The 15048-nt window shown below is 42.3% G+C and overlaps 2 protein-coding genes across 4 annotated transcripts in view; one reads left to right on the top strand and one right to left on the bottom strand.

Moving 5' to 3' along the window:
* KCND2 (potassium voltage-gated channel subfamily D member 2) overlaps positions 1–686 on the top strand; it is a 318270-nt gene extending 317584 nt beyond the window's left edge. Inside the window, exon 6 of the mRNA XM_066633918.1 lies at positions 506–686. Coding sequence (XP_066490015.1) covers positions 506–686 — 181 coding nt within the window. The remainder of the gene's footprint in view (positions 1–505) is intronic.
* Positions 687–9367: 8681 nt separating this feature from the next.
* TSPAN12 (tetraspanin 12) overlaps positions 9368–15048 on the bottom strand; it is an 84253-nt gene continuing 78572 nt past the window's right edge. For all 3 annotated transcript variants that reach the window (XM_066633769.1, XM_066633771.1, XM_066633770.1), the window contains one exon: positions 9368–12545. In XM_066633769.1, the coding sequence (XP_066489866.1) occupies positions 12240–12545 (306 nt within the window). In that variant the 3' untranslated portion in view covers positions 9368–12239. The remainder of the gene's footprint in view (positions 12546–15048) is intronic.

Below are 15048 nucleotides of genomic sequence, written 5' to 3'. Positions count from 1 at the left end.
GATGTCCTTGTATCGCAGCTGTGGTCTACCTGTAGGGCGCTTTCCTTGCACGAGTTCTCCATAGAGGAGATCAGTCTTCTGTAACTGAAAAGCCAAATGCCCAGGCCTGCATGCTAGAGGGTGTCTAGCAGGAAGCAGGAACTGGGGCAGAACAGAACCTGCACAGGTACACTCCCATACCCCACACCCCCATAACACCCTCCCAAAAATTTCAACACCCCCATATGGCTCCTTAGAAGCCCTCCTGGGGTGTCTCAGAAGGCAGTCTTGAGGGGGGCATCTTAGAGGTCTCCGAAAGACCTCCTTTTCAGCAAAAACCAGAAGTGCCTTTTGGAGGCCTCTAAGATACCACCTCAAGGCATGGTACCCAGGACGATGTACCCCCCCTTAGCTATGTCACTGCATCCTGGTACTCTGACATACCGGAATTGAATAAAAATACTAAGCGAATGAAACATTTATTTAATTTTTCTGTCCATTGATTTTTTTCTTTAAACTTTTCCAGCCGATCCAGTTTAAATGCCAAAATGGAAGAGTGTGTTAAACTAAACTGTGAGCAGCCTTATGTAACCACAGCAATAATCAGCATTCCAACACCACCTGTGACCACACCAGAGGGAGACGATCGACCGGGATCCCCAGAGTATTCAGGAGGAGGCAACATTGTCCGAGTCTCTGCTTTATAAAACAGTTAGAATAAAGACCTCTTAGAAGCTGAACTGCAGCAAAGAGAGAAAGATGCTGAAGGAAGAGGGACACAACAACTCTTTGTTTTCCACGGAGCAGCAGCAACAGATGACTGAACAGATGTCCTGGAGATACAAAAACATTTGGGGTTTTCCATATTGAATTGTGTGCAGTGGGCAACCAAATGGAATTTCTATACGTCACTTGAAACTTTTCTTCTGTGACTCTTTTGATTTACTCTATGAGCACAATGAAATGTCCCCCATTGATGCTTCTTCTTACCATTAAAAAAAAAAAATCTTTTTTAATAAAATATATAAAACAAAACAAAACAAAACCATTCAGACAGCTCATGTACCTACCGAATGCAAAATCCAGGATGGAAGCAACGTTTTGATCATGTGTTCTCTTTTGTTCCTGTTAATAAACTATGACTCTGTTTGACAAACTGACTTCAAAGGCGAGAGAGAGAGAGAGAGAGAGAATGGCTCATAAAATATATGTACTGATTGAAAGAGTCACAAACACCATGCATGTGAAAAATTCTTTGGAGCTGTGATCTGAGTTTACTTCTTTTTTATTATTATTTTTCCTTTCAGGTTAGGCATGACAACATTTTACTGTAGGAAAAAAAGGGGGCATTCTTGCGCACTTACAAAAAAAGCTGATTGTTATTGTTCCATGGTAGTTGTACAATACCTTTCCTTTTGGGGAGATACAAAGTACTTCTTCCACAAAACACTCATTAGTGAACTTGGAGGTGTTCGGTTCATTCATATTTATCATTGTTGCATCGCTTCCTCAGTACTGTTACAACTTGCAATAATTTCAGTGTACATCTGTTGTATCAGGAATCAGGCGTTTAGTTCGATAACTGCACAAATTCAGCTACGCAGGTAAAACAGCCACACAGATCGTCAGTACAATATTTTCTTTAATTTTGGGAAACAAAAGTTTTTAAATAATGTCATAACCAAAACTCTTGCTGTATCACAAGCGTAGGTTGTTGGTTTTAATTACACTTCTTTTAATTCTCTTTACCCGGTTATTCCTTAATGCCAATCATTGCCTTTTGCCACATTTTGTTCCCATTTGAATGTTCAGGGTTTTCGTGAGTTAGCGAGGGCCCCCTGTTTTATGAACACCTCTCAGATAGCGTTTCCCGAACGAACTGTCTTCCTAGTGTGGTGTTACAATGTAATTTTCATCTGAAGTAACAGCTGAAGTGACAATAACATGGTCTGATGATTAACTGATCTCTAACAACCACACCACTATAATGCACTTTTGTTGGACAAGCTGAGCGCTGGGAGACATTCAATTAAGATTTGCAGAGGATTACTGAAAGATTGTCAAATCTGTATTCTGAAACGCTTAGGTAACTAAACATACTGTTGGAATGAAAACTTGAACCCAGTGTTGCAAAACAATCATTATCAAAGGATATACCAGCCTAAGATCAATACACAAACTTTACCATTTAAATTGGTCTTTTTTCTTTTTGTTTGTTTTATTGTCCAAAGGATTTTTTTTTTTCCTAAATGTTGTTTCCGGAAGAGTAACTCCCTTCCATAGTTGCTGATCTGTTTCGAAACATGATGGTTTTCCATCATTTCAAATCTTCAGCAAGGAAGATATTTTTTAAATAAGAACATGTAACCTTGAAGGACTTCTAAAAAAATGGCTAGATGGATTTATAATGAATAATGCAGAAGGGTCTTAGTTTGATAGTGTATTATCAGATGTACCATCATCTGAACATTGAAACCACTAATATATGGGAATAAGACTGTCCTTAAGTAATTCTTGTCTCAAATTATGTTATATTAGGGGGGGAAAAAAGATATTGGATGTTGGTCATCAGATTCCATCTTCATCTGTTCTCAACCAATTTGTCTAGTGTGGTTTAGCCACATCTCTTGTAGTTTAATGTGATCAACATCACATCCAAGTACATTTCACTTTCCCAACCCATAGGATCAAATGTTCATTAGTAACAAAGTGGATGGATGGTTGACATGCAGGACTGAGTGAAATCATCTAGGCTGATTGGCCCAGATGGGTTGAACAGGGAAAGGTGGAAAACTACTCTGGACCTGTGGTTCCCCCACCCCCAAAGATCAATCCAAGACAAACATGTGCACGAGAGGATGCAGATGATTCCTTGGAGCTTCCAGCTGTAGTAAACATCCCACATCCCCCGATCTCTTTCATTGGAACAAAATCAGAGGGAGATCTAGCATGATAGTAGAGCAGGGGCCCGATCCTATCCAATTTTCCAGGGCGAATGTAGCTGTTCCAGCAAGGTATGTGTTGTATCCCACAGTGGGGGGGCCAGTTACAGAGGCCTCCTCAAGGTAAAGGAAATGGTTGCCCCCTTATGTTGGGACTGCATTTCAGGGGCATCAGAACTGGAAAGTTGGCTAGGATTGAGCCCTAAAGCATCACAGAGAATGTGTCAGGGCAACAAAGCAGCATTCACTGGTGCAATCCTTTTGCAGAATGTGGCTTTATATATATATATGGGTTTGAGTGGTTTTTTAATTTTTTTTAATTGAGTGTACTTCTTGCCCATCTTTGTCTCAAAATCTAGCACTGACAGGTTGATCCCACAAACTTCAGATATTCAGTCCATCTGTTTCTTTATCCATCCACTTTTCATCTTTACCATGAAGGTAGACCACATGTTCTCTCTTTGAGACTTTCATCCCCAAGAGATCTTCATATACATCTACACTCATATTAGAACCTAACATTTTGCCTCTTAGTGCATCAGTAACGAGTCTTCCTGGGGCTTATGGATGTGCTGAGCTGTGGTAGTTCTACCATCCCTTCACCTCATACAACCAGGAAAGAGAGAGAGAGAGAAAAAAAATATTTGTGATCTCAGATGCTGACCAAGTCTGATACCCAGGTAATTTTAGTCACCATAATGGTCAACTCTATCTTGTGTATAATTGACCATAGCAACCATGAAGGATATACTGTATATTGTGACAGATACACATTATTTTAATATTATTCATTTGCATTAGAACACCCACTCACTACTGCAAACCATAGAGCTGCTGTTCAATTCGTGAATGAAGTCTAAACTTTTGCAAGACTGAAATTGTACAAATGTACCACGTTAAGAGTTTTCTGTCGACCACTGTAAGCTGTTGAAGGGTCTCCTCTGAAGCCATAGAATCATTTCATTCCTCCTTCACCATAAAGTAGAATCATTCTATCAGTTGATGGCACGCTGCTCAGCTCTCTGTTAACGTTGCATATGGTATAAGAGAAGTTTAGTCCAAAGGGCTCTAGGTTGCTTAATTAAATACTAAGTGTACAAATGACTCTAATCTAGCAGAGGACGGTGACAGAAGGATTACAATCTGTACTCACAATTAACTAGGAAGCTTATTTACTTTGTTTGCTCCTTGTGCTGAAATAATTTCTAAATTGCCCTAATATTAACAATTTGCAGCAGTTGAATGAATGAATAAATAAACCTTTATTGGGCATAGATAAAGAAACCATAAAAGCAAACATAATCAGTCCTAATCCCGTTTATCAAAAACGAAGTTAAGTTACTAAATTACTAATAGTACATTTACAGTTCAACATAAATATCAATTTTTTGACAGATTACATTAAGAAGGCTTAGCAATCGCTAAAAGTAAAAATTTAGAAACTCCCTCTAGCACATCTGGTGAGCAGTCATTTAGGAGACGCTTCAGTTTTGCCTCATCCGAAAGACCATTCATTTTGCTGAGAAGTGGAGTCATGTAAGTGTGGCGGGATCTAGTGTGCCGAGGACAATAAAAAAGAATGTGTATGATTGATTCAATATTTCCCAAATTACAAGGGCAGAGGCATTCTTTATATGATATCTGCCTTCTGTGGCCTTGGATGGAAACACATTGAATTTTGCCGAGACTGCACAACGTTCAGAAGGGTTGATCAAAATACTCAGATTAGGAGCCATTTGCCCATACTTAAGTGGGATAGAGAAATTAAGAGGGGAGCAAATTCTAGAAGCAAGTTGAAAGAGGTTTTGTGCCTCAATGTCTAGCATTCTTTGCTTTACCCTTTAATAAACTCCAGGGAATTGATAGAAAAAAAATCAATAAAAAACCAATTTGATTCAATTTTCAATTTAATTTGGCTATACCATTTAGAAGAACCAGACTCAGATAACATTCTGGATAGGAGACAGCCCAGTTTCACATTATAATGTAACTGGAGCCAATAGCGTATGGATAAAAGCCATGCTACTAAGAGCAATTGTCCAGTCTCCAAACATAATGCAGAGTATGGTACAGATTTAGGTAAACCCAAAATAGCCCCCCAAAATTTAGCTTGGATACTCTCAAAGTTGTGATTTATAGTGCTAATCCAGATAGGGCACCCGTACAGGAGCTGTGCTGATACCTTGGCGTTAAATACCTTGAGAGCAGCTGGTATGTTGCTTTTCTGGATCTTAAAGGAGCCTTTGACTCTGTTAATAGGTCACTGTTATGAGACAAATTAGTCAAACTTAATATAGACCCTAGACTTCTGATTCTTGTTCAGAAACTTTATACAGGCGCCACCTGCCAAATTAAATTTACATCTTCGGGGAAATTGACCTCCAAAATTCAGGTCGAAAGGGGAGTGAAATGGGTGCATTTTAGCACCCACCCTTTTAAATCTTTTTTCTATACGATTTTACCCCCTTTTTGCTTCAGATAGATGGACATATTCCTAAACTAGGTTCACTGCATATTCCAGCATTGCTTTATGCCGATGATGCAGTGCTAGATTCCTACACACCTATTGGACTTAAGTGAGTTTTTAAATAGAACTTCTGACTATCTGAAATGTAACAAACTCGAATTGAACTCTCAGAAAACCAAAGTTATGGTCTTTTCAAAATCACAGCGCCCAGGCACTTGGTCTACTCGAGGGGAGAAACTAGAACAGGTCAAAAGCTTTAAATATCTTGGAATTCACTTCCACTACAATCTTTGCTGGGGGTTCTCATAAAAAATTGGTTACAAACTTAGCCTGTGTTACTTTGCAGCAGTGTCTTTCCCCCTTTCTTTAAACCATAATGCAATTATACGCGTGGGTGTTCATTTGCTGATAGAAGATGATAACCACCCACAGTTGTTGAAGGGGAAGGCCCAGGTTTAGGAGATATGAATTGCAAGACCCAAGTTCTGCCATACTGGGTTCTCTGAAGGCTGCTATGCAAGCAAGCAATGAGCAGATCTAACAGCGGAGGGATGCATGTGAAAATGCCATGCCTTAGCCCATGGGGAAACCTTTGTGCCCCTGTTTATGCACTAACTAGTGTGGGTCCCTTGAATGCAGCGGCATTGCCCACTACCTCCTGCTTTCCACCCCATGATTCTTTTAGTTTGGGCCAACTCTGTTCCAAGCCAACTTAGCAGACGTGTAACCCAGTACAAAAGCATGCCAAGATTTAAATATTCCATCTCTGACACTGCAATGTTTCACATAGAAGTGAAATACGCAGCGGTTCTCACCGAGCAGGGTTACATTCTAGCAGCATGACCTTCATTTAATCCCTTGCCCTTGAATTTGGTCAGATTTACACCATGCGAATTCACCCATCGATCATGCAAAAAGAGGATGATTTTTTTTCTCTCTGAAATTCAGAAGCTAAACAAATTCTTTTTAGTGTTTTAGGTGATTTTAAATGCTGTTTTTTGGTAGTGAATGACTTGGCGACTGTGTAAAATGCATCTGTACTGTAAATGAAATGTAATTATTTCTGTGTATTACACCAAGAAACCAAGGTTGTTGTTTTCTGACAATTTTTTTTTTTTGGTTTTGAAATTCATATTGTACTTCAGAAGGGCAGTATAACGAGATGTTTATGCTGAATAAATCAGACATCTGAGGAATATTTAAATAAAACATCTGCATGCTTGAATGGGACAACTGGTTCTGCAATAACCTCATTCATGGAGCATTTTCTTCCGGCCCATATTTCAAAGGAACCTCAAACTGAATGTGAGCAACCTTTGCTGGAGTGCCTCTTGTGATTCGAGATGTCAGTCATTCTAACTATTGTGTGGGTAGCAAGCACAATTCTCTAGCACATCAAAACCAACCTCTTGCCTCCAGTGACTCAAAATAGCCCACAATTCAAACTGTTCTACTGAAAATTGTATCTAGGACATGATGTTCCTTCAATGGCTCGTCACCCCAATACAGTGACACACATGTAGCCCCAGCCTAATAACTGGTCCTAGCAGGCAACAGGAGTTCAATGGGAGAAAGACATGGCGGGTGAACTAAATCCAGCTGATTTGCTGACTGGGTCTATCTACACCCAGGCATGGCTGCGACTTTGTGCTAGGAGTCCCATGTAGGGACACCTACTAGCATGCAATTTGTTACCCAGCTATACCCAGTGGATGCATCATTGTTGGATTGGGGAAACCATGTCTTCTTTGCCTAAGCCAGTGGTTTCCAAACTTACGGTGGTCACAGAGTCCTATTGTGGTGGTGTCTTTGCCTGGCTCTCCCAGGCACTGCCATCTTGCATCACATGATTCAAGATGGTGTGTGGGAGAGCTGGTAAGAAGAGGCCGTCATCCCGCAGCACCCCTGTGAGTTTGCTGTGCCACACAGTTTCAGAACTACTGGCCTATGATCAGAAGAGTGATCAAGAGATGTGTTCTAAGCAACAGGTTAATACTGGAGTTTGAAAACTGTGCACTGTGGCCAATTAGGTACATTAGAACCGAGTATTCATACACTTCCATTTGGGCATACGCAATGTAAGGGGCCCAGGTTATGTATCACCAGAACTGTCACACAGATGAGACAGCAGACAAGGACAATCTACAAGGACAAACCTCAGGATGTGCGTTTTAAGGTGTATTCTTTTAATGCAAGCCCTAGTTTAATTCAATGCTAATGAAAAGAAAAATGGATCTTAGGGCAAATGGAGCCGTAGGACAGAAGCAACCAAGGGAGAATGGGATGAAAGAGTCAGACCTCTAACTCAAGTGTTTCTATATGGGAGAAAAATTATAATGGAAATCATGACACTTTCCATATGGGTAGGGACACATCCTTACAGCGCTTGCAGTTCAACATCAAATAAAACTGTGGCCATCTACAAAAGATTGAAAAAAGACCCAACTTTCTGTTAAATATGTCACCTCCAAAATAGCTGAAAATACAGCTTGCCAGAGTTTTCCACCTGCAATGTGTCTAGACAAAACTCGGTTAAGAAAAGTGAAAATAAGATGTTCCATACTGATATATTGCTAAGGGAGAGTTTACACAAAGACTCATATCCATTTGTTCATCTTTATTTGTATTGCACAAATGGATCTTTCATTATTTACACTCAGATCTGTGTGGTTGAAAATCCTTCTCTTACTTTGTAGTCATGTTTGTCCAAGAAAAGGTAGTTTCTGGTTTGTTCTAAAAAAGTGAATGTTTCTTCAGAGAATGAAGGAAAAACTCACTGCTTCCAGGGAACAGCTCTTTGTTCTATATGCTAACATTTGTATGTAGGGACCAAGAGCTGCTATAGTGTTATCCCATCAATGAGAATTACATCTCATAAAAAAAAAAAATACAAGCATTTGCTCATGGAAGAAAAAGAGTATAAGAAGCACAGCAAATTTTAAAGTTTTGTATTTTGGCAGACCCACTATGTTGCTATGTGATACACTTGATGGTGAGCTAGCGTGTTGATCTAGGGCAGGGCTCTCCATCAATGGCCCACGAAATGCATCCGGCACCCATGGTAACCCTCCCCTGTGTGAACGGAGCTGTGTGAATGGGGGAGCCTCTCATCTTCACGTCCAATCTCTGCAAACCTTGCACTGTCGAGCCACTTCTGCATTCTGTCACCCCAAAAAGCTTTGAGCCCAGAGTTCTGGGCAAACATGGCTGGCTGATGTGCGGTGTGGGGAAGATCATTTGCTAAGATGAGAGGCTCCCCTCCAGTTGCACAGGGGAGGCTGTTTTTGGTGCACAGTGGTCTCCAGCTTGGTTACAACTGATCTAGGAGTATGATTCTTGCTTTGAGTGCAAATGATTCTGGATTCAGCTCCCAGGCAAGCCCACACACTGGGGAAAGGAGGCCACACAACTAGACATAAAAGAGTGGAACCACAGCTCGGTAATGCCTGGCATCTCCAGGCAGGAGTGGTAAAGACCCTTATCCAAAACCCACTGACATACAGTACAGTAGAGCCCCCCCACCATATCTGCAAGACTTACTGCATATGCCCAAAACCACAGCTAGTAGCAAACCTTATATACAGCACAGTATTTGGAGAATCACAGCACAGCTTTAAGACCCAGAGGAAGCCTACTTGAGTGACGGGCTGGTTGGCTCTTCCATGATGATAGCCATCAAATCATTTCTGGGCTGGAGAGAGGCAGAGAGGGAAGCACTGGCAGGCCAGGAGGGGAGGAAGGCGGGAAGGAGGAATAACTTTCTGGATTTTTTTGAATACTTTTTAATCCATGGATAACCAAAACTTGTTATTGGGTCTTGCAGATACAGGGGGTTATTGTATAGATAATATTTAGTTAGATGGACCAATGATCTGACTACTGAAGTCAGCTAACTTCATGTCTTCATGCTGAACAGAAGAGAAGGAAAACTCAGCAAAAAGCCTCTCTGGTTTTGAAGAAAAGAAGGCATGACAATACATTCAGACAGTAGTGGTTTTATTACCAGCCACATCACACATTGGTTTTCCCCTCTCTCATCAGTTCCAGTGCAAGCTGGAACTCTTTTAAGCTTGTATAAGAAAACAAATCATCTCTTCCTCCAGATCCCAGTTGTAGCCTATGGGTCCATTCCATAGGGACTGTCCCCTGGTCAAAGCTCACTGAAACGGATGTGAACTGAAAGGCAGAAACAGAAAGGCACTGCACATAAAGGTTCCCAATGGATTGTATCCTAAGGTGGGTTCACAGGACCCAGACCCCCACGTGGCAGCCATTCAAATGCATGTGGCATTTGGTATGCATTTGGCATGCATGTGGCAGCCATTCAAATGCATTCAGATGCATGCACAGGACCCAGACCCCATGTGGCAGCCAACTGTAGAGATGCAGTTGGCTATAGTTTCCAAGCGTTTGTTTCTGCCCCGTATTATCCTCCAATCCACTTCCCCCAATTTCTGAACAGCAGTGGAGGGGCATCAAACTGGGCTTTGCCATAGGGTCAGGACCTCCATCTAATGATCTCTACATGTCATTACATAGTAAGCTGATAAGTGGCTTTTACACAGGATTCCTGATCATTTCAATGCCCTGCTCTAAGTATTCAGGACAAGAACCTGGTGAGCTGAAAAACATAATTCTATAGTATACATAAAATACAGTAAAATGCACTTTTCACAACTCAATAAATATAGTTTAATCTTGTTGCCACATGGCAACAAAACCACCCCAAAATTCTAATTGAACCGTAGATGCTAATGAATTTCTTGCAGATTGTGATGCTCTCTTTTGCTGTGGGAATAAGAGCAACAGACAAATCTTCTGTTGCTGTGAAAAGGCTGGAAAGGACTAGTCTAGACCAGGGGTGACAAATAAAAGGCCCATGGGTTAGGTACGCATCCAGTCCGTAGAAGCTCTTTATTTAGCCCCCATGATAATCGGGCTCTCCTGGAACCACTAACAGCTGCTCTCAGCTGCTGAGCTTCGAAGTGATGCGTCAGCAGAAGCAGTACTATTGAAAAGGCAGTGCTAGCAGAGACCAATAAAATGCAGGCCACCCTACTGAAAGGGTCACTGCTGAAAGGGCAGCAACTCATGATAATTGGGCTCTCCTAACACTGCCCTTTCAGCTGTGCTTCTGCTGAAGCGCCGGGAGGGAGAGATGGAAGGAGGTCTCAGAAGGAAAGAAATGAGGGAAGGGACAGAGCAAGAGGGGTTTGAAAAGGAGAAGAGAGAAACTACAGAGGCAGCGGGAGGGCCCAATTATCATGTGGGACATCCTTCAGCAGTGCCATTCCTGCTGAGGCGTCACTTCATAGAGCACCTCTCAGCTGTACGTGGCCTCTGCAGGCCTCAGGTAGCTGCCTGGATGCTTTAAGAGTGAACTTACGGATTTCAGTGAAAACCAAAAGTTCACTCTGAAACCCTCTGGGTGGCATTCTGAGGCCCACAGGGGGCCACACGAGACCTCTGTGGGGTCCAGCCGCAGGTTCAGAACCCATGGATGATGAATTCTGCGGGTTCCAAATTCGTGGATATGGAGGGCCCATCGTATATACCAATTTCACAAATGTTCCTAAGAAATTGATCACATTTAATACATCTACTCATTTATAGTATTTAAACATTCTTTTAAATTGACATAATTTAATTTAAAAATTGAAAAAGTAATGTTAGAAAAAAATTGTTTCATAAGTCCCCTGACAAAACAGCTAAATAAAAGTGCTGTTTAAAAAAATGGAAGTTTTCAAAACCAAGCATTAGTATGGATTGGAATTCTACCATACATACACACTGCTTTTATATACAAATAGATCCCTGATTTTTTTTGAGCGAGAGACCATTTCCACAATGGTTTGGTAGGGATTGAAATAAGTATTCCCAAGGCAAATTTTTGCACTCCTTAGTACTGAACCAGCAATTAATTTGCCCATGGAGAATGATCTTTGTGCGTGCTCTGAAAATTGGTTGACTCGTGCCATGGATATTGCAACACATGGACAAAAAGGGGAGACCCAAAGATTTAGTTTTTGCATGCATGGGTTGTCACTGGATGCAACTGTGCACTGGCAAGCTAATGGGCATGCAGGAATGTGGGTAAAGATCTATCAAACTGCATGTACACAGGCTTCACCAAGTATATATCAGCATCTCTGCATAAGGATACAGTGCACCTTCTCATCCACTATCCACAAAAACTACAGCCCATGTTGCTATCATATGTTCTTGCCAAATCCTGAGAATGTCAAGTGTTCAAGTTTCTGGCCTTCATGGTTGCGCTGATTAGTTTGGAAATGGAACAATATTTTTTCTAAAGGCTCAGAAGCAAAGAGGCAAGTTAAAAAAAATCCGTTTTTCCCCCCAATCTCATGGCTTTTAGAAATATTTTCAGCTTGTCAAGGGACAGGCTTGAGGGCTTTCTCAGTCACAATTAACAATTACCGAATAAGCATATTAGAGTGCAAGACTTAGCTGACAAAGACTGGTGAACTGTGGCCCTCTTGTTCCTGACAGATTCTCAGGAAGGCTTTCAGTTTCCATCCCCAATCAAACAAGTTTTCCATCCCCAATCAAACAGAATGGCCATACAAAGTTCAGATAAAATCGAAGAGCCCAGAAGTCATACCCTGATGTTTGCTTTTGTCAAATGTTATTTGGAAATGTTAGGAGTATCTTTCGGCCCCAGTCTGCACTCCACATAACGTTACATGCTGTGAATAGGGAAGAAGCCTTTGCTTGAGGCCATCTTCACTGTCTGTTTTTCCTCTTGTGTGATGATGATTTAGAATTGTGTGCTCAGAAAACAAGGAAGCCCCTGGGTTCAACTGTGTGCTTCTCTGATTGGACCCATCGCCCTACAGTTCCTCCATTTCAAAGTGTGTGTTGAAGCTGTTGGCCATGGTTGTATGCTCAAGAATCCTCGACAGGCTTGGTTTCAGCAGCTCCACTGAATGACAGGACAGGTGCTGTGAGGTGTCATTCTTCATGGACAACATCTGATCTGTCCCCGGGTCCCGTCGGTCATAATAGAGAGCCCAGAGCAAAGTAACCGTGAGGATCATCGCTAAGATCTGGGTAACCCCAATCGAGATGCCTAGAAACCGAAGCACCTGTAGCTGCTTGGTGCCTCTCAGGAAAGTGTACATCTTCTTACCACAACCCTGGGGAAGAAAAGAAAGGTGAAAAGGGTCATATATCCCAACTGAAACCTGCCTGTGACTTCTGTTCCCTCACTTAAGCCGTCTTCCGATATTACTGTCACTGTGGGCAGCATCTGAAGAGGAATATGGAGATATAAAGCTATGGGACACATCTCTGTGCTGGCAGGACAAAGTTCCAAACAACACAGTCCTGGAACGTGCTGGAATCCCTGGCATGTATGCACTGCTGAAACAGAGACGCCTGCATTGGCTCGGTCATGTCGTGAGAATGGATGACGGCCGGATCCCAAAGGATCTCCTCTATGGAGAACCCGTGCAGGGAGAGCACCCTACAGGTCGACCACAGCTGTGATACAAGGACATCTGCAAGAGGGATCTGAAGGCCTTAGCAGTGGACCTCAACAAGTGGGAAACCCTGGCCTCTGAGCGGCCCGCTTGGAGGCAGGCTGTGCAGCATGGCCTTTCCCAGTTTGAAGAGACACTTGGCCAACAGTCTGAGGCTAAGAGGCAAAGAAGGAAGGCCCACAGCCAGGGAGACAGACCAGGGACAGACTGCACTTGCTCCCAGTGTGAAAGGGATTGTCACTCCCAAATTGGCCTTTTCAGCCACACTAGACGCTGTTCCAGAACCACCTTTCAGAGCGCGATACCATAGTCTTTCGAGACTGAAGGTTGCCAACATGGGCAGCATCTGAAGAGGAATATGGAGATATGAAGCTATGGGACACATCTCTGTGCAGCCAGGGCTTGCTGAAATGTTCCCCATCCCTGCTACCTCCATTGATCCTCTCTATAGCAATAGTGACTTCCAAAGAAGACTTTAAATCACAAGTCTTAGCTCTTAGTAGGCCTTTCTTGTTTCTCAAGTGGAGAAACTGAATTCTTTAACTCAGACTCATGTAACCTTAACAACACATTGGGGGATCAAGAGGAGATGTGAGGCCTGTTTGTGAGAGCAACAAGATCAAATACATGCTCTCTCTCTCTCTCTCTCTCTCTCTCTCTCTCTCAAAAGTTACTGAGTCCAGTCACTAGCCCTCAAACGGCTCTACTTGTGAGGACTGTAACATACTCTGAAAAAGAATATTGCAAAAATTCAGAAGTTTTGTAATAAAGAAAAAGGAAGAATGAGATAAAGTATTAGCCAATATATACAGTACCCAGCCAATTTATATAGAATATACTATATTTACAACTATATTTATTTGTATATTTACTATACAACACAGTCCTGGAACGTGCTGGAATCCCTAGCATGTATTCACTGCTGAAACAGAGACGCCTCCGTTGGCTTGGTCATGTCGTGAGAATGGATGATGGCCGGATCCCAAAGGATCTCCTCTATGGAGAACTCGTGCAAGGAAAGTGCCCTACAGGTAGACCACAGCTGCGATACAAGGACATCTGCAAGAGGGATCTGAAGGCCTTAGGAGTGGACCTCAACAAGTGGGAAACCCTGGCCTCTGAGCGGCCTGCTTGGAGGCAGGCTGTGCAGCATGGCCTTTCCCAGTTTGAAGAGACACTTGGCCAACAGTCTGAGGCTAAGAGGCAAAGAAGGAAGGCCCATAGCCAGGGAGACAGACCAGGGACAGACTGCACTTGCTCCCGGTGTGGAAGGGATTGTCACTCCCGGATTGGCCTTTTCAGCCACACTAGACGCTGTGCCAGAACCACCTTTCAGAGCGCGATACCATAGTCTTTCGAGACTGAAGGTTGCCAATACAATACAATACAATACAATACATATATATATATATATATACACACACATATATATATATACATATATATATATAGTATAGAACTCGTATATTGGTACTATATAACTATATGAGTTTATATAGTTATATAAACTATATAGTTTCTTACAGATAGATGCCTGTAAGAAACACACACACAGCATGTGAAGTATACCCCTCCCTCCAACAACTAGAATTCAGAGATTTCACAAAGAGCAAAAATACACATGACACATGACTACATCATTGCGTAGTTGCAAGCTTAACGGCACAATACCCTGGGATAGGCTGGCGCATGTCCCCTGCGCCAGCCCCAGGGTGTTAAAAACATGTAAGGCAAGTTTGTGCCACTTGCAAGACTATGGTATAAGCCTACAGCACCCGGTATTCCCAAGCGGTCTCCCATCCAAGTAATAACCAGGCCTGACCCTGCTTAGCTTCTGAGATCAGACAAGATCAGACATGTGCAGGGTAACAGTTGCTGCGGTTGAGGTATTTAACTCTTTACCTCTCCCAAGGAGCTATTTATTTAACCCTAAAAGTATCATTTGCTACAATGGCAATTTTCGGATTAAATAACCTCTTCAGAGAGGCTATTTTTCAGTAAAGTAAATGGCACATGGGTAAAGAGTTGAATTTTACCTCCATGCTGCAGGCCTGATCCAAACTGAAACCCTGCATGACTACTACACATGAGTAAGCTGATATCTGCATCCACACACTGGCACATTTCATGCCATTTGTAGTTTGGTCCACAGACTTCC

This window comes from Tiliqua scincoides, chromosome 7 (genome assembly GCF_035046505.1).
Source record: "Tiliqua scincoides isolate rTilSci1 chromosome 7, rTilSci1.hap2, whole genome shotgun sequence".
Classification (NCBI taxonomy): domain Eukaryota; kingdom Metazoa; phylum Chordata; class Lepidosauria; order Squamata; family Scincidae; genus Tiliqua; species Tiliqua scincoides.
The sequence above is the reverse complement of the archived record's forward strand: the minus strand, read 5'-3'. Positions and strand labels throughout refer to the sequence as shown.